This window comes from Alligator sinensis, unplaced genomic scaffold (genome assembly GCF_000455745.1).
Source record: "Alligator sinensis unplaced genomic scaffold, ASM45574v1 scaffold1642_1, whole genome shotgun sequence".
NCBI lineage: Eukaryota > Metazoa > Chordata > Crocodylia > Alligatoridae > Alligator > Alligator sinensis.
The window spans coordinates 417549-436045 of record NW_005842914.1 but is presented as its reverse complement, the minus strand read 5'-3'; the positions used below and the strand labels follow the sequence as shown (position 1 = coordinate 436045).

At 46.1% G+C, this 18497-nt stretch overlaps 1 protein-coding gene across 2 annotated transcripts in view; it reads left to right on the top strand.

Moving 5' to 3' along the window:
- EFCAB5 (EF-hand calcium binding domain 5) overlaps positions 1-18497 on the top strand; it is a 45466-nt gene that overhangs the window by 11628 nt on the left and 15341 nt on the right. For both annotated transcript variants that reach the window (XM_006036110.2, XM_025192346.1), the window contains 6 exons: positions 509-665; positions 1367-1430; positions 3060-3130; positions 9885-10040; positions 15400-15499; positions 16248-17306. In XM_006036110.2, the coding sequence (XP_006036172.1) occupies positions 509-665; positions 1367-1430; positions 3060-3130; positions 9885-10040; positions 15400-15499; positions 16248-17306 (1607 nt within the window). The remainder of the gene's footprint in view (positions 1-508; positions 666-1366; positions 1431-3059; positions 3131-9884; positions 10041-15399; positions 15500-16247; positions 17307-18497) is intronic.

Sequence of the window (18497 nt, the reverse complement as noted above, 5' to 3'; positions counted from 1 at the left end):
AGCAGGAAAATTGAAGAACTTCTACATAATTAATGATTAGCACCATTATAGATGTGTTCAGTTATTAAAGGCAAAATTCATCACTGCTGTAACTACACAAACCGGTCATTTTGCACCGGGGTGATTCTGCCCCTAACTGCCTGTCGCTGTCTGGGCTCAGAGAGAGTTCACTGCACTTTTCAAAAAAAAGGTTTTCTCCATAATCATGCACCTGGTACCCAGAAATTCCTCATTCAGATTCTCAGTTGCATGGACCTCCAGGAGAGGCATATGCTACACAGCACAAACACTCTCACCTTCCAAGGGCTGCCCACAATTCAGATATCTGGGCTGACTATTTATTGCCCACAACAGCAAATCCCTCATTGGGGAAGAAACCTCATACCTAAAAGTACAGGACTTGCAGTGAGCAGCTACTCTCTTTCTTGCAGCTCTTCAGGGGAGACCAAGTGGAGCTTAGATCAGGCCATGACAGTGTCTTTCTAAACTGTATGCCCCTGCCCTACAGGCTAGCCAGGATGAAGTCAGAGGTAAAGAGAAAACGTGAGCAAAGGGAGCAGGTGGAGAGAATCAAGTCTCAGGTGACAGAGATGCGGAAGAAGGCCCTGGCAGTGCAGTTCAAGGAGTGGACGTTGGATGTCAGTGGAAGGATACCGCTCGCACTGGTAATTGGGGCACGCATCCGTAGCAGCACTGCTGCATGAACCCCAGGGAGGAGGAGAGCGGAGGTGTTTGCGGCAGCGCAGTCTGCTGTAGCAAAGAGCAACAAGGGAGCAGCAGGATGGTGATGGTCTGGTGATCAGGGTGCAAGCTGGGGGCCTGGGCTCCGGTCTGCTCCACCAAAGACTTCCTGTATGAACCTGGGCAAGGCGCTCAGCCTCTGTTGGCTTCGGTTCCCATCTGTACAGTGAGAATGATATCAGTGCCCGCCCTCCCAGAGGTGCTATGAGGCCTCAGACAACCCATGCCAGAAATCAGGAGTCAGTTATTCCTGTCCATCCAGACCCACCATCAAGTCTCCTTTACTGCCTTTTAATCTGAGCTGGCAGTGTTGCATCTGTCTTGAGGCCATCATGGCAGAACTGTCTGGGTGGCTGGCACTGTGCTACAGAAATACCTTTCCTAGGTGCTAGCTACATCACTTGTATAACTGTCCTTAACCTCATTATCACTATGGGGATTTAACTTACCCAGGGCCTGAATTTCCGCCAGTGGGAAGGTGCCAGAAGGCAGCAGCTGTAACATCCATGAGGATGGCCCCACTTTAGTGGGAAGGTCCCAAGACAGCCAGAGATGCCTATTCTTCCCAGCGTAAATGTATTAATGATCACAAAAGCAGACCTTTAACTGTTGCTTTGATTTCTAGGTTCAGAGTGCCCTGAGGTCATTTCTGGATGTTGTCTCTTCTGCTTCCCCGGGTGCTGGACTAGGTAAGAGCACTAGGTTCTGGTATGGTTTCTGGCAGCACACATGGGCAGAAGGAAAGCGAGCATGGACTCTGTGAGGAGGGTCGAGCTGGCAAAGATGTTGGCTATAAAGGAAGAGCCTTGCACATTTGGTAGTGGGTGAAAAAAAGCAAGCACAGAAGTGCTGCTCCCTTCTGGGGCTTGAGAGAAACCCTCGAGATTCCCCAAACAAGTGCATCTTCCTTGGCCAGTGGAGGAATGACAGCAACATACAGCGAGATAGGGCCCAGACACCAGCACACTCAGCAGTGAAAGGATTTACATAATTCTTGTCCACTTTATGGCTTACGCTTGACATCATTAAATAATGATAATTGAATATATAGGGCTAGAACTAGGTTGAAGTGGCAGCATAAAGTCTGCTGTCAGACCTCTTAAATAAACAGAGGTATAATGATCATCTGTAATCACCTTCTGGATGTGAGGCTCTACAGGGCATGCCAGAGCACATTTCAGTCCTCCACTGGAAAAACCTTCATCCTTGCCTTTGCCCAACACATTCTTTGTTGCAGAAGCTTTCCTCTGAGCTTACATTGGTAACGTGCAGTGTCAACCTGCAATGTCAACTGCTGTCCTCCCGTGCTATTGGCGCTGTGGCACTGCTTCCTAATTCTTCCCAGTCTGATGGAAAGCTGGCACAGTAAAAGGAGAAAATTCCTGTTCAGCTGTTTGATCTACAGTTGTTCAAGACAGGCGCTGCAGTAGTCTGCTAACAGCTCTGCTCTATTTCTGGTGCATTTCATTTAATAGAGTCCAGTGCCCACTAAGTGAACATTAAGCCATGTTTTATAGTTTAATAAAGATAATGTATAGCTTATGAATGTCTTGAGAAACAAGAAGTATATGGGCTCCACTGGGAGTTTACTCATTATTCCTGATGTTTCACTTGCTGTATTGTAGAAGAAAGAATAACAGAATAATATTCCCAAAAGAAATAACATTTCTCCTCTCAAGACCTCCTACACAAACCTTAACAGACACTTGGCATTCTTCTCAGTTCCACTGCTGTGGCCCAGAATTGGGCTAAAATATGGTTGCAAATGTTGTAAAGTCAATAGGATTTTCTTCATATGGCTGCTAGGCTGACAGGTTATTGCTCTCAGGATAGAGGAGATCTGCTTCTAGTTAGGAAGTTCAAAGTTATTTTGCAGTTGCAATGTACCAGTAACAGGTTCCCAATATTTAAAGGAACTGAACCAGTCTATCAAACTATCAACCACTTCTGCCCTGACCTAAACAGAAGTCAGTGTGAGTTGTACCTTCTTATTCTGTGGCTCTGTCGCCAAGAAACAGTGTCTGTACAACCAGCCCTGCTTGTGAGTGATTGGCAGTGATGACGGGGGTTGTAAGAATCAGAAGCAGTTGCCTTTGTACACTCAGGAAACTCACCGTGGATTTGGGAGCAGAGATGAGCAAACAGGATCTCAGTGTAGGTACTTCAATTCCAGGCGTTCACACAACCACAGTGCAGTGTGGCCCTAGATACATGCAACACAGTAGGAAGGTATACACATCGGAGGTGCAAAATGCAATACAGTTCAGCAGGGACTCATCTGCCCATATTCTGGCTAATACTAGTTTCTTCTTCACCAGGGATCTACGACAGAAAGCTGGAAACCATAGACACGCTGGAAGAAAAAGTGAATGAAGAAAAATTTATAGAGGTGAGAAAATAAATACCTAGGTCTGGTTGAGCGCTCTGTTTTTGTATTGCACATGCCTTTGAGGGGTGTTTCCCTTGGTGGATGAGAACACTAGTAGATGAACAGCTTCGCCCTTCTGCCTAATCCCAGACCATGACTTTGGTTACAGCGGGGCATTTCATGGTCTGGATCACGCCTTATCATCTGCATCCTCATATCCCTTGCCTGCCAGCTCCAGTGGTCACGGTCCTTTCTCTCCAGCCAGCAGAGTGGAACACTTACAGTTTCCTCCAGGGCCGCTGCCCATGCTGGTGTGTGGATTGATTATCAGGGGACACTTTAAAAGCAGAGCTGTTTAAAGCATCTCCCTCGCTTCCTCTCCAGAGTGCCTGAGGGCACCGCCTCTGCTCTGCTGCAAGGCGCCGAGTCCCAAGTCACTCGTGAATTCTGATTTTGCATCAGTCGTTCACAGGAGACTTGGTCCCCGGTGCGACCATCATTCTGCCGTAATTAGGGCTGTTCCAATAGCATTTATTATTCCTATGGAAATTCTATTAGCCAAAGTAAAATACAACAAAAAACTAATTCAGGATGAAGAGCACTCTGGTTTTGGCTCACAGCGGGAGTGTATTCAACCACTGTGTTGTTGTTTCCATTTAAAATGTACTCCAAGAGGGGTGTGCAATGTAAGGTAAGAGAGACCTTTCTCAGGGAGCTTAAACAATATGCACCTTCTCCCATGTCTCCTCCATCTGGCACAAGTATTCAGGGCTGATTATCATGATGAGAAGCTCCTGGCCTGCATTTGCAGGGAACCACCAGTACATGTACTGTGCCACAAAGCAATGGAGCTAAGAGGTCAAATAGAGCATCTCTGCATCCTCCTCCTCTTGCCTCCCAACTCCTCTCCTCCTTAACTTTTTATAATTCAGCAGATTACAGATTAAATTCAAAGCAGTGCCCCATTGGTGCCTATTCCTGTAAATCTATGAATACTGGCTGCGTCTACATGAGATGCGGACTGCGCAGTTGTTACTATGCAGTCATTTAGTACTTGCATACACAAGTACTAAATGACTGTACAGTATCTGGCATTACTGCTTAGTAGCATCCCTGAACAGCTTTTTGGTGATGCTGACTGTGCAGTAGTTTGTTAGTACTGCCCAGTAGCATCATATTATGCTTCATGCTACGCAACACTACTGCGCAGTAGTAACGAGCAACTGTGCAGACAACATCCCATGTAGATGCAGCAACTGTGCGTGAAAGTATGGGCATGAACATGCGTGTACCTGCATGTATGTGTGTGGTACTGCCACTTTAAGGGCTGAGTCAAGCAGCCAGCAGGTGCTTGATTGCCACAGCCATTTTAAAACCCTGGCTGCCTATATAAACCCAGCAGTTTGCTGCTGGCGGCCTAGGTAGGGACACTGCCAGGCTGAAAAGTTGTATAAAGCATGTTGTAGGTAAGAGCAGAGGGCTCTTGGTCCTAAGCATGACCTAAAGCTGTGCCCTGCTGGGGATGGGTGGCCTGGTGGAGCTGCTAGTGGTGTGGCAGTCCCCAGGAAATGCCAGGTCAGTTGCCACCCTGGTGAAAGGTGGGCTGGGGTGCCTTATCCCCCAGCCCCCATGGCTTGGTGGATACAAGGGACCAGGCATAGCTATGACCACCTGAGCCTCCACCTGGGAAGGTAACCCTGGAGTCCCAAAGGAGGGGGTGGATGTGTAACCCCAGAGAGGGCCTGGAAAAGGGCTGAGTAGGGCTGTGGGAAAGCCTGATGGGCAGCACATGGGCCTCCCCCTGGGAGAAGGAATCAGTTGTGAGGATGATGAGCATGAGGGGTAAGTCCTGCACAGCTCAGAGGCGAAGTGTGGGTTGTGAGTAAGACCTGTAGTTTTGGCATGATGACCTGCTGCTCTGGGGGAGGTGTGAAACTCCCTGTGAAACCCTAGAGCACCAGTCGTGGTGTGGGGTGTGAGTATCTTGTGGATGCCATCGGTGAGGCTGCAGTGTAGGGGAGGCTTGGAGCCACAGATAGTGCCCCCTGGCACTGGGGTGTGTAATAGGCAGTCTCCTGCACTTTCCACCTGTTTATGGAAACGGCAAAATCATGGCAGGCAAGACTAGGCAGGCTGCCCCATAGAGACAGGTGGGTGGACTGGCACGAGACCCAGCCCCGAGCTTGCCCCCTGTCGCAATGTTGCAGCATCACTAAGTGCATGAGAATGAGGGCTACTGACGGTGACTATGGGGCATCTTCGAACTGTTCCGTAGAGAAAACTGTAGTGAGTGAAAGAAATAATTGGGCCATAATAAATGCAGACACTGCCAGGGGTCAGTCTTTGTAATCACAGACAATGAGGGCTGAAGGGACCTCAGGAGGTTGCATCTAGTCCAACCCCCTGCTCCAAGGAGGATCAACCCCAACTACATCATCCCAGCCAGGACTTTGTCAGGCCAGGCCTTAAAAACCTCTGAGGATGGAGACTCCCCACCTCCCGAGGTAACCCATTTCAGTGCCATGATCACGGCATGCCTTGATAAAGGTAGTGTAAATGAGCAGTTAAGTCTTTTAAAAGTTGGTCCGCTTCTGTAATTCCTGAAGCGGGGTGGAAGATGACTGAACGCTGAAGTGATCTCGGGCAAAGGCTCAGTGTTTTCAAAAAACAGAGAGAGGTAGTTGGTCATTTAGTCTGAAGGCAGGGTAGAGGTGCACCTTGTAGACTAACTCAACCAGGGATGTGTAACAAGATGTTGTAAGCAGAGGGCAACTCCATCAGATGCCAGGACATAAGTGTGCGGTCAGGATTTGGGCGGATAATCGCTCTGTACCCCTGTGTACCCGGAATGAACCGTACTCTTCAGTGAACCAAAAGCTCCTTGAGGCGTTGGGCGGTTGTGCGAGAGTCCCTGCTCATTTAAAGCAAGGTATGTGAACAGGATTTGTGCGCCCTCGGGTGAATCCACGTGAGCTGTGCTGCGCCGGGCGCGGTCAGTCTGCCTCCCCGGTCCGTAGGCTAGCCTGGGAAAACCCGCAGCAAGTGGTGCCACCTAGTGGTTGGAGCATGGGACTGGGGTGCTGCCTCGCTTGGGGTGCCTGTACGCAAGAGCGGAGGCTGCTCTGATGTGCTGCAATTATTAATTCAGTCTGCTGGAGCATGGTAATTACCGTGCTGCAGCAGCCTCCTGTGTCTTGTATCGGTCTTCCCACGCTTTGAAATGGGGGCCAGGGGGCCTGAACTAGAGCTCGTCAAACGAGCTTCAGTTCAAGCACCTTCGCCTCCATTTTGAAGCACAGGGATGCTGATACACAAGATGCCACGGCACTGTAATTACAGCAGCTCTCGGAGCCACTCTAATTAAAGTGCCACATGAAAAGTGCCTTTAAATATGAATTCCTTCAGCATCAGTTCCTCTTGTTAGGGTTAAAAAATGTTTTGTAAAGAGTCTCATTCACTTCATTCATTTTCCTCCTGTATAAAAACCAGAGTATTATTATAAACTCTAAAGAAATGGGGTGGTTTGGGTGGTGGGTCTTCCTTGGTGGCTTTACTCTCTAGACCAAGTAACCTGGTGACCTTTTATCATGCGTTTCCTCCACTCAGTTGGCATATAGCTTAAGCAGATGTTCCCAAATCTTTCTGTCCATAATCTTGGCACCCACTGGCATAGAAAAGGATTTGCTGTTCATGAACAAGTTACAAAGGAAACATCCAAGAAGTCACTTTGACTTGCCAAAGTCCAGGAATATAATTAAGGCTTCCAGTCTGGCACTTTCCCCTTCATTAACTAGAAAACAACCAACTCAGTTCAAACTGCATTTATTGAAAATCTCCGTGGGCCAAGACTGTAGCAGCTGAGTTTCCACCTATGGCAGAGTTGAATTTTATGGCTGGGCTATAAGCCTGTGGAAAGGACCATTTAGAATAGAAATGATGACAGCCCCTAACTTTGCAGTGCTAGTGGGTACTGTTATGATAATTAAGAACAGAGCATAAAGCAGCTGTGCAGAGACTAATATCAAGCAACTGGGTGTGATTTCTGTCTCCTGCTCTCTCAGGAGAGTTGCTCTTTGAGTATTTTGCATAGAGATGCATTTCTCTGGTAATTGGTTGAGGATTCCTTTTTTTCCCCTTTACCATGAAATGAGGTATTTTTACATTTAACCTTAGAGTGACTGCATTTAATTAAGGAAATGTGTGCGGATAACGGGAGCTTGGAGAACCACTTTTGTGCATTAGCATTTTATTTTAGCGATAATCTCCACAGAACGTGAATGAGTCCTGAATTAATTCATATTCTGTTCAAGCTAAAAGAATGCTTTTAAACAAACAGATTTACTACCTTTTTTAGCTTTTAACTGAGTGATCCAATAACAAAAATTGGAAATGGAGCAGACCTACAGCATCAACTCCTCTGGTCCCTATGCCAGCCAGGAGTATTCCTACAACCTCCCGGTATTCTCCAGTGCCTCTTCCAGTCCAGGTTTAAATGATTCAAGTGAGGAGGCTTTCACCACTTCCCTTGGGAGGCTATTTGACAGTGTTAATGGACCTCATTCAGGACAGCTTAAAGTTACCTTTGTTCACCAGTTTGCATCATCCTTTTAGCAGGTTGAACAGCATGATCTGCCCCCAAACTAATCCAGGCCTCCTTACATGTGGAAAGAATAGATTTTTAATGAAGCTGAAAATTAAATGGCTCTTTTTGTCTGTCTTCCTCAAATTCAGTGCAGCTCTGGGTTCCTTAATGACTGGTACAGAGGCAGTGGAGGGATCTTCTGAGCATGCAAAGAGGCTGACTATGGTCCTTTGTATTGTGATTCCTTCAGTAATAGGGTGGGAGGGTTTTGGTTTTTTTATTTTGAAGTGCTTAGAGTCTGGAGACTAATCCCCACCAGTTGAGCAAATACATTATATCCTGGGCCTACATTTTAAAATGCAGGGCCTCTACCACTTCTAGAATGGGAGTCAAAGCCTTTTGAGCAGGACTTTAGGGCAAGGTTATGCTCTCGGATCTACATGCGGCCCCATCAAGTTCTGCTGAGATCAGTGGGATCCACAGACGCATTAATGGGTGGAATTTAGAAGTATTTGTTACCAACCGTAAGTGGAGTGTCTTGAGACAGAGGGAGCAAGTGAGAGATTGTTGTCTTTGCTTTTCCATGATGGATGAGACACTCTCAGTAAATAAGTATAATAACAGTCATCATGGGGATAGCACTTTCCATTGGCAGAGCGCTTTACAAATATTAATGAAAGTCTAAGGTGACACGACTAGAAGAGCAGTGGCCTAAGGGATCACTTCCAAAAGGCAGAGAGATAATTCACTCTAATGAGCTATGACTAGCAGTGAACTGTGTTGGCCAGAAAAGGGAAGAATGCAGAAGCAGCACCCCTTTGTCTAGGGGTGAGACTGCTTTTGGCTACCAGGAGTGCCATCGGGGAAGATGCGTTGTGGGAGCAATGGCTGTTAGCTCCGGGCTGAAATGCGCCCTTTCCTTACTGGAAGGGAAAAGGCAGTGTAGCTGCACGAACTGCAGAAGAGCTCATGTTCACCTATCCCCATTTGTAGTAGGAAGCCACACTAGTATTAACAGGTGGACAAGCCCTTATCATACCTTTCTGCTGGCTACCTCTTCTCTCTATTGCTCTGTCACTGGGGTGAGGGAGAGAGGTAGCTAGCCATGGTTGCCTGAAGGTGGGGCAAGGTGGCACTTTGGAGACTAAATGGTTCAGAAATGCATATGCTTTTATAGGCCAGGAGTGGACTTTCATACCATCTGAGAGAGTAGGTTGTTGCCTACAAAAGCTTACACTTTTCTGAATGAGTGGATCTATTGGGTTCCTCCCTGCCCCACTGGGTGCGATAGTAATGGTAATAAAGACCAAAGGCTTCGATGCTTATTTCCTGGTGCCCTAAAAAGGGATGTACGGGGAACGCGCCACATCTAAGAAATTGCCTAATAAACTTAGCAGGATTCTCCATCCTGCAGCTGACCCCAGAAAGCTGCCAGAAGATTTCCACCCAGGCTTTGGGACTGTGGTTTATTCTGCCAGCCATTATTATTGATGTCATGCAGGCCACATTGCTAGAACAGTATTGCTTTTGCTCATAAAACCCACAGAGCTATAAATCCAAAGTGTTAAAGTGTCTCTGTGAGAGGGGTTTAGAATGAATCTCAGCTCAGTAGTATTCCCAGTGTCAGAGGACTTGGGTGACAATAGTGTTGCTTTCAAAAGGTAGTTCTTAAATGTTATGCGGAATGTTTCTTATCAAGCCTGAAACCTTTGGGCAACAGTACCAGTATTTTTGTGGTGTTAGAGAAGGGTGTCACTTTGAGCAACTGGCTTTTGCAGGACCCAAAATGCCACCTCAGGAGTAACACCAAGAATACTGAATGCAACCGAGAAAACACGCCGCCCCGACGTTGCTGCTGGTGTAACTGCGGCCAGGTCTGCCTAGTTACAGCAGGGCGACTCCAGCCCAGCGCCTCTGGCCTTTAGAGAGTCGTGAAATGACGCTTTGGGTCGGAACTGAGACAAGCAATGTAGGAAGTATTTGCACGATGCCTAGCACAATGGAGTCCCTTTTTTTTTGGAGCTATGAGATGCTTGCAAAATAATAACGGGCACTTGTACCTAAACCCTTTTTTCTAAATTCAGGCAGGCATTCCAGCCTCAGTTCCCTACGTGCAATGCAGTTTCAAATTCAAAAAAGGAAGATATTCAAAGGGGAATGATTTATTCACACCTTTTTCTTTTTCTTCCACAGTACGTGCATTCTTACATCCAAAATTTTACAAGTGACATGTTCCAGGAGTTCCTGAAGCACCTCTGCCAGTGCGCAGATGAACTCCGAGATACGATCAGACATAACACCTGGAGGCAGATGTTCACTGATCTCTTCCTGGACTGTGCTCATGGGAAGGTAGGGCAAGAAACTCTCAAAGTATGTTCAGCATCACTGTGTTTCTTGTCTGGTAACTCTTACTAACACAATTGCTTCTTTTTCGTTCCTAGTCTGTAGCTCCAGGTTTTTGATTTGAGTTTACTCCCCATTGTTTGGATAGCAGCAATTGCTACACAGTAAAACAGGCTGCTGTTTGTTATATAGATAGAAAAGCAATCTACATCCTCTAAGCCTAATGTGTAATTAGGGGTGGAACACATGGCCCTACATGATGGCAGGGAGCAGGGTAAGATAAGATATGAGGAGAAGTAAATTGAGGTCTCGACTGCCTTTGATATATTCCAAGGTAATTTTCATAAGCATACAAGAGTTAATCCCGGCATCAGGCCAGTTCTCAGCTCATGCCACCATATTCTAAAATATATGGACTTACTATTACATGAGCAGAATACATTGGATTAATTATACTTCCCTCGTGCTTTTCGTCCAGAAAAACTCAAGATGATTTATAAATAGTAATTAAACTTAAAATGCTATGCAAAGGTAAGGATTTTTGGGGATGATAACTTTTTATTGGACCAGCTGTATACTTGAGATTAGTTCTGCACACAAAACTTTCTCCTTCATTTGAAAGCTTGTCTAACTTTTATCCCAACTAGACAGTTGATCCAATTACAGATTCCACCCCCAAATATCTTTGCCTCTCACATACATCACTCTAGCACTTGCAAAAGCAAGTGAGCCTCGCAACCCCCTGAGCTGAGTACTACTAGTACTATCTCCAATTTACAGATAGCTCCCTGCGTCTCATTTTCCTAACGCAGCAAGTTGGCTACAGAGCTAGGAGGAGAGAGCGCCCAGGCAGTCCACATTCGGTTGCATCTAAACTCTATATGATGCTTCCTCCTTGGATCATATTTATCCCAATTAAAAGAATGACTGTATACTTTGAAAGCCCATAGATAATGGGAGTTGAGAGATCAGTGGTGTGACACGTTAGAAATTGGCTTTTACCCCCAATGCATCCAGTAGCCTCAGTTAGCAGTCACTGTAGCCTTTTGTACCACAAACAGTTTCCCATAGTATTGCACTTTTTTCCCCATTCATTGCCCTTCTACTGATGTTTCCAGCACACCTACCAGAGGGAATGAACTGAGCTCCATTGTATTGTGCAAATCATGTCGGGGCCTCCAAGAGAATGCCATTACCAAGTGCATTTTGGCAGCAGCAGTGCGTTTTAGAGAGCAGCAGGCAGCTGTTATCTCATTTCAAAGATGAAAAAAGGGATGTGTCTCAGTCAGAAAATACTTAATTTTCCCATTTTCCCATCAGGATGGGCCATAATGTATCCTTTTAGAGAGGAAAATCTAAACCTCCATGCTATCTGTTTGCATTTTAAAATATTTCCTTCCACTCTTAGTATTTGCTGGCCAAATGCAAGGAAATAGCGCGTATGCGAGCACATGTGACAAGGGATGGGATGGTAGTGCACACTTTACATCCTGCAGGTGTGATTTTTCTTTTCAGATTAGCCTCGGGTGTCAAAGCAACAGTCCAGAACTTCTGCTTTACTTTGGAGTGGATCTGGTTTCAAAGATTTAAATCGGACCTTTAATGCTACTTTTCTCACCTTGGTTTTGTGACTTTTAATAATTGCCACCACTGTCACTGGTGATAATAATAGTATCTCTGAGAAAAAGAAGCATTAAAGCTGGAATAAAATGGCAGGAAAGAATAGCTACTGGAGTAAGCTATCACTCGTGGCGGGGGGGACATTACCAGACTACCAAGATGGCTGCTAGAGATATCTGTGTTGGAGACTGGCTCACCAAATCTAGCTTACAAATTACAGTGTGGTCAGTGCAGATCTCTGAGATCTGACCTGGTTTGCCTCCTGTAATCGTCCCAGCTGAACTATACCCACAGGGGAGATCTGAGATGCAAGCCAGCCCATACAAACTTCTGCCATTTGAGTGTGATGCATTACCTGTGGTTCTCCTTCTGTGAAGCACAGCAAGCTAGTTATTTCTGATTCCTGATTTGCATTTGTTTGGTGGCAGGTAATTATTGCAGTTTTGCAGGGTGAGTAGTATTGTCTGTCTCAATGATTTGCAATTAGAGCCGTGGAGCTGAGAGAGCAGTATTTAAACTACAGTCGGATTACAAGGAGTCCTCCCAGTCCTTTTGACTTCGGAGCTGCACTGCGGTGAGGGTATTGGCTCAGCAAGAACACCTTGGATTGACCAGTCAAACCCTGTTCCAAAACAAGGCCACAGTAAAATGCAGCCTCATCTCTAAAATCATAGAAGAAAAGATGATGTTTTTAAATGTGACACTTATGGGCTGGACTCCCTTGTGTCTTGGTGCTTTTAGCACATTTCCTGGCAATGCTGTAACTGTACCTGCATGAATTTGTGGAGACATTTTACACCCAGGGCCTTAGAAAGTAACTGATTACAGAACAGCTCTTTTTTTGAAGTCCTGCCGTCTTGAGCAGTTGTATCTGATTACTTTGCAGGAACAGAAAGAACAAAGATTTCCTTATCATTCTTCCCCATGCTGTCCTTCCTGTGTCGGGCAACAGCCAGGATATTTTGGTGGTCGCAGTATATACATCCTTTGTGCGCAAGGGGGAACAATCAAGCAGCAGTTGCTGATCTGCCAGTGATCCAAAGGTGGCAGCTGGTTTGTTAATGGGTTGGGGAGCCTTTGCCGGATGTGACTCGGCGCTGTCACCACTGGAATCAAAGTGGGGTGGGTCGTCCAGTCCTCACCGCAAACACCACGGCAGTACCACGGGCTGGCCCCCGGAGCATGCACCAGTGCTCCTCAGGCCTAGAGGGGAGCGAAAGTTTGCATCAAGCTGAAAACAAGGTGGAAAATCCCTCCCTCCTTCCCCTTACCGCATATTCAGTAACTTCTTTCCTCTCTAAAATGTTTTGTGCTTTTACTCATTTTCATAAGATCTGAATAGGAGTAAACTGTTCTCAACGCTGTTGGCACTTCACAGCGCCAAAAAAGCATCTGAAATCAAGAGCAGCAGCTCCGGAAAATAACGCCACATTCTTAATTACTTTTTGGAAAAAAACAAAACTGCATTAATGCTGATGATTTGCTGGGCAACTTTCAGGTGATTCTGACAGGCAACAGCTGGGGGAACTTAAAAGGAAAATAAGGGCAGGGAATGGAAATACTCTGTGGGGTATCCAAGCTTTAGCTAGTGGTGGAATAACATCTTTAAAAACAAGCTCTGACAGTTCTGCTTTTGCATTTACGTTACGGAGATGCAGGATTTGACTTGGATTATTCAGTGAAGTAAACTGCTTGAAGAGCATGGGAAGGTGCAAGGTAGTTGGACCTTGATACTGAGAGGGTGTTGATACTTGGAATCATGGAGATAAACTCTTCGTGTTGTATAAGTTTAGGAGACAAAAGCTGGAATTATCAGCTCTTCTTACCAGCAGGACCTGAACTACAGGAGACATACATGACTAACAATAGGCTCCAATTGCTCTTCATGGATAATATTAAAGCTCTTTTAGCCCCTCTTCTGGTTGGTGGCTCTGGCTCCAATTTTCTCTCTCCCCACTGTTGTGGAGCACGCCACTCGTCGCCCCAGAGCTGGCTGCATTCCGGTACCGCGGCATGCTTTGAGTTTGCAAAGCTCTTTCCGATCACTTAAGATGAAAGGTGTGGCAGTAATGGAAAATATCACTTCCTCAGTTCCTTACCTTTCAGCATTTCCTCCTGAGATGTTTGATTCAGTGCCTTGGGGCCCCTGATCCCAGCTGAACGCGGGCCGATCTCGCTCATTTTCAGGTCCAGCCACTTTTGCTTTTAGATTATAAAGAACAAGGCTACCAACCCGCATTCCCGGGCTCACTTCCAGAATGCAACAGCAAACTTCTACATTTATTTCTTCTGCCTCAAGGCATGGAAAATTTGACCCAGAATTAATAGCTTGGTGAATTTTGTATTTGACAGTTTTACTTCACAAGCAAAACCTCAGAAGGCAATCAATAATTCAGATGTAAAAGTCGTTGCCACAAATAATGGATTTAAGCACGTTTATGCTCTAATCAACTACTGTATTACATTAATGGGAAGGAGATTACAAAGGTGGTAGCCCTGAAACAGTGATAACATTAATTCATCCCAAAATAGAAAGCTTACAGTCCTTAAGGATTGCTTTATTTTAATCTTTTTTTTTTTTTTTTTTTTTTTTTTTAAAGCCACAATTCCCTGATCAGAAATCCCCAATTGCACTGAAGTTTTCCAGCCTTTGCTGTCCCCATGCCTTGTCTGAGCAGAAAGGACAGTAATTCTATTTTGCATATAACCGAGCACTGAGACCTGCTGGCACCTCTCGGGATGCATCTCTGCAAGGCCAAGTCTGCTCCAATGGCATTTCTTAAGAGTAGCAGGCGGCTCTTTAACAAGCTCACAGATACAGCCCTGCAAACCGAATCATTTCGAGGGATAGGGATGCAAGACGCCCTGTAAGAAACCCATGCAGAAACTTTCTTATTGTGCTCAGTTCACCATTGGGTGTCTCTTATAGACAAGAACATCAGAACTGCCACTTACTGGGTCATTCCCTAGGTCCCTCTTGCCCAGTCTGTGTTGCACGACGGCAGAGAGCGGATGCGAAGAGGGAGAAGGAACTGGGTCTGACCAGGGCTTTTTCCCCTGTTCCTCTCTCACTTGCAACCTCCAGTCTTTAGAGTCCAGGAAGATCTCGTTCAGAAGCTGTACCCCAACTCTGTTTTATTGTGACATTAGTAACAGTGCATGCGTGAGAGAGGAAGTTGGGGGGCTTCTTGCCATAACCCGTCGGACTGATCTAGTTCGTTTCACTGGTAGTTGCTGAGACGCGATGTTTCAAAGGACACAAAACCAAGCTACCTTTGCACACAGCCACCACTGTGGTGTAACTGCATTTGGCTGGGGGGGAATATTCCTCCACGACACCCTCCAGGCAAGCAGCATGGGTACTTAAAGCATGAGATTGAATGACTTTCATCTCTTCCTGCAGAACTCCTGTGTTACTGTTGGTTTTAACATTATTTAGTCCTAATCTATGGGGAATATGCAATGACATGCATACAAGGTAGTGTGTACCCCTTATGTCCACTGAAGGTGAGGTTCTGGCCCCTATGAGCTCAACCTGGCTTTAGTGGGACACAAATTTTCAAGTGGAAGGTCTCATGGGGCCTCAAGGTACATAAATCCATTCCTGGTACCTTCAAAGGCCTGAACTATGCTCAGAGGCTTTGCAAACTGTACAAGAGGCTCCTCCAGTGCATCAGATTTTGACGTTAAAAAAAATTAGAAATGCAGAAACTACTTTGAACCAACAGCTGTAACTTCTGTCTAGGTTGGCCTCTTGGACAGACGGAGGATACTGGCCTTACTGGAAGACTTCTATGAGAGCAGCCCGGTGCTTGCTAAGAGAGGATTCCGAAATCCAAGACAGTGTAAGCACGTGGGATGTGTGGGATGGGTTTAAAGACAAGACACTTGCTGAAGTCATGTCAGTCGCAGGCAAAACCCAAGAAGGGTGCATATTTTTGCAAGCTGTGTAATGGAAGCAGTGGATTTTTGTCAACGTACAAAATCTCCCAGTGGCAAACTGAAGTATTGCTGGAGCATACTCTAGTACTTCTGTAGGCAGCATTGCAAGAAAGATCATTTTCCCTAAAAGAGCTTTTCTTTTTGACTGGGGCGCCTGATATAAATGTTAGCTCTGTCCTTTTAAACTTAAAATCTCTCCATGAGCATGGAAGAGTTATAAAGAACACAGAGAACATTCAATTTTAAAAATACAATGATTTTTTTAGATGTTAAATCACTTGAGCGTGTCCTGCTGAGATCAGAAACAGTGGAAATTACCACACTGCTTTCCTTTTTAATATGGAAAACGACAATGTGAGAGTGGTGTTTGCTTCAGAAACGTGGCTTAATGCACATCTTGAGAGCAAACGAGTTCTAGAGGCAAAGAAACTGCCCCCGTTACAAATGCTCCATCTCCAGTGCTGAACATTGGGCGCCTGACTGCTGCTAGTACTTGCAGGTGGTGTATGCTCACCAGGGAATATAGAGTAGGTAGCACGTGTCCACTAAGGAATACTTTTCTCCACCTCTGTAATCTTTTTGCACTGCTTCCCCTCTAGTTAGAGAACATAAAAACCATACAAACAATCAACTAAATGTCTTTTCTGTTAGGGCCAATAATTGAATTGCAAGAGATGGAGCTTGCTGAGTTCTGGGGAGACTTCAGTGGTGGACAGATTGCTTCCGCAGAGTCCAGGGAAACATTTGCTTGGCCTCAGACAGAAGTTTCTAAGGGAGAGACCCTACCACCTGAACCTCTACCCAGCAGTGGACCAGCTACAGATAAGCCTATGGAGGAGTCGGAATGGCCTGGGGCAACCCAAGATGAAACGGGGAACCCGGAAAAGGTGGCCACAAGTGAGTCTGCGACAAGCAGTATCCATACAGAGGAACCTGGCTGGACTGCGAAGTTGTCTGAGACTATTCCAACACCAGCCCATGAAGCAGTGAATACAGTCTCGGAGGAGAGCCCTGCTGCCGAGGGGCAAGTGAGCCAGAAGAGATCTTGTGCTACTACAGAGACCGAAGAAACCATCCTGTCACCCAGCCCACAAACGCCAAACACACTCCTGAGAGAGGAATTGAGTGAGGTGAGCCAAGAGGATGCAAAGGGAGGAACCACCGTCCCTGAACCCAGCAGTTCAGATGGGGATGTCACCTTTAGCCATGAGACTGCTTCGAGTGAGGCAGCCAGGATGGACCAACAGCCGGATGCTGAAAGCCCAGGGAGCTCAAAAAAACCTTTCTCAGAGCCAGCTTCTGCAGTCAGCCAGGAAAAACTCTCTATGGCTGAAGAACCAAGCAAGCCTGTTCCTGGCCCGGACTCTGAAGATCAGCATATAATCTGGGACGGAGAACCTGGTTCAGAAGGACAGCTCGGTCAGAAAGAATATGCTTCATCTCTAGAACCAAGCGGGACAGTTCCTGTTCCAGTACCAACGCCTGAAGTGGAGAACAGAGTCGCAGAAGAGGGTGGGGAAGCAGGGGCATCTCTGGCTGCGTCCGAACCAGATGTTGAAGAGGAAGCTGTAGCACTGGGGAAAGAAAGCCCTGCAGGCAAAGAGGGTGATGCAGAGGCACAGGTCACTCCCTCAGGATCACGGCAAAGTAGAGACACCGTGCTGCAGGCTGAAGACGCTGCCCTGCTGTGTGAGCAAGACCAGCGTCAAGGTAAAACCTATTGTCCTATGTGTTGCTGTATCGTATTCTCTTTCTACCCAGAGACATGCACTGGTTTAATTGGAACTACATTTTTTTTCAAAACCAATTCAGAGCCATTGCAAGCATGTGAGATTCAGATTGTGTGGTTTTTATTTTGCTCTAGAAAAGCAGGATTCAATTTTAAAATAAGATGCTTTAAACTAGGTACAAGTGTTGATGAGTTAAGCCACTGCTGGGTTTTGCAAATGCATGTAGTTAAATTGGGGGTGGCTTGGAAGTAGACAGGCCTCTGGGTTTTCTATTTTTCTCAGCACAAAGCTTCCCATCACGGTTTCACAGTATGTTCCACTCACAAGATATCAGGTAAATCCTTCTGTTGGTGGTATGTGTTCAAGCCATTTGAAAGCAGATGGGCGCTTTTTCAAGCATTGTTATCTAATAAAGGGAAACATAATGTTCCCTTTACCTCTGCAGCATCACGGCAGGGGGAATCTGATAATGTTAAACATAGAAATGTGTTTTAATAATTATTAGGAAAATGAGATGAAGACCCCAAAGGAGATAGATAGATTATGGCATCAGATAGAAACAGCTTGTTTTAGTCTCTTGTTACATTTCCAGAGGGAATATTTTACTTTTCAATTGCATATGAAAGCTCTCACTTTAGGAAGGCTGCAGTCAGTCAACTCCAGGGCTTGCATGAGGTACTCTATACACATTACTGAATGCTGATGCAGGAACAGACCTCCCACAGGTAGTCCAGCAATAGTTCATCTTATGCCCCAGAGCTAAGGCATTGCAAGGGCTCAGTCTGTGCTGTCCTAGTGACAAGCTTCATGCCTGTAGCAGGCATTTTGTAAAGGGCCCAAGAACGGAGAGCACAGGACCTTTGGACTAACTGCACCTTACACATAATCAGCAGTATCCAAGCAGCGGGCAGTGTTCAGTGCGCAGGTCAGACCTGGCATTCATACAGTGCAATAAGTCGGAACAACTCTGTACAACGGGTTAAGCGTGGGAGCTGTGGAGCTCACTCGGGGTGGGGGGCAGAGGGATGTTGGAATGGTTGCGTGGAGTCGGGTTTTGCAAGTGTGAGGGGCGCAGAGCCAGTTTTACAAGGTAATACTTGCACAGAGTAGAATAAATGCCTACGTGTGATGAGGGTAACTCCAGAGACACGGAGGTGCCGTGTGTTTTACA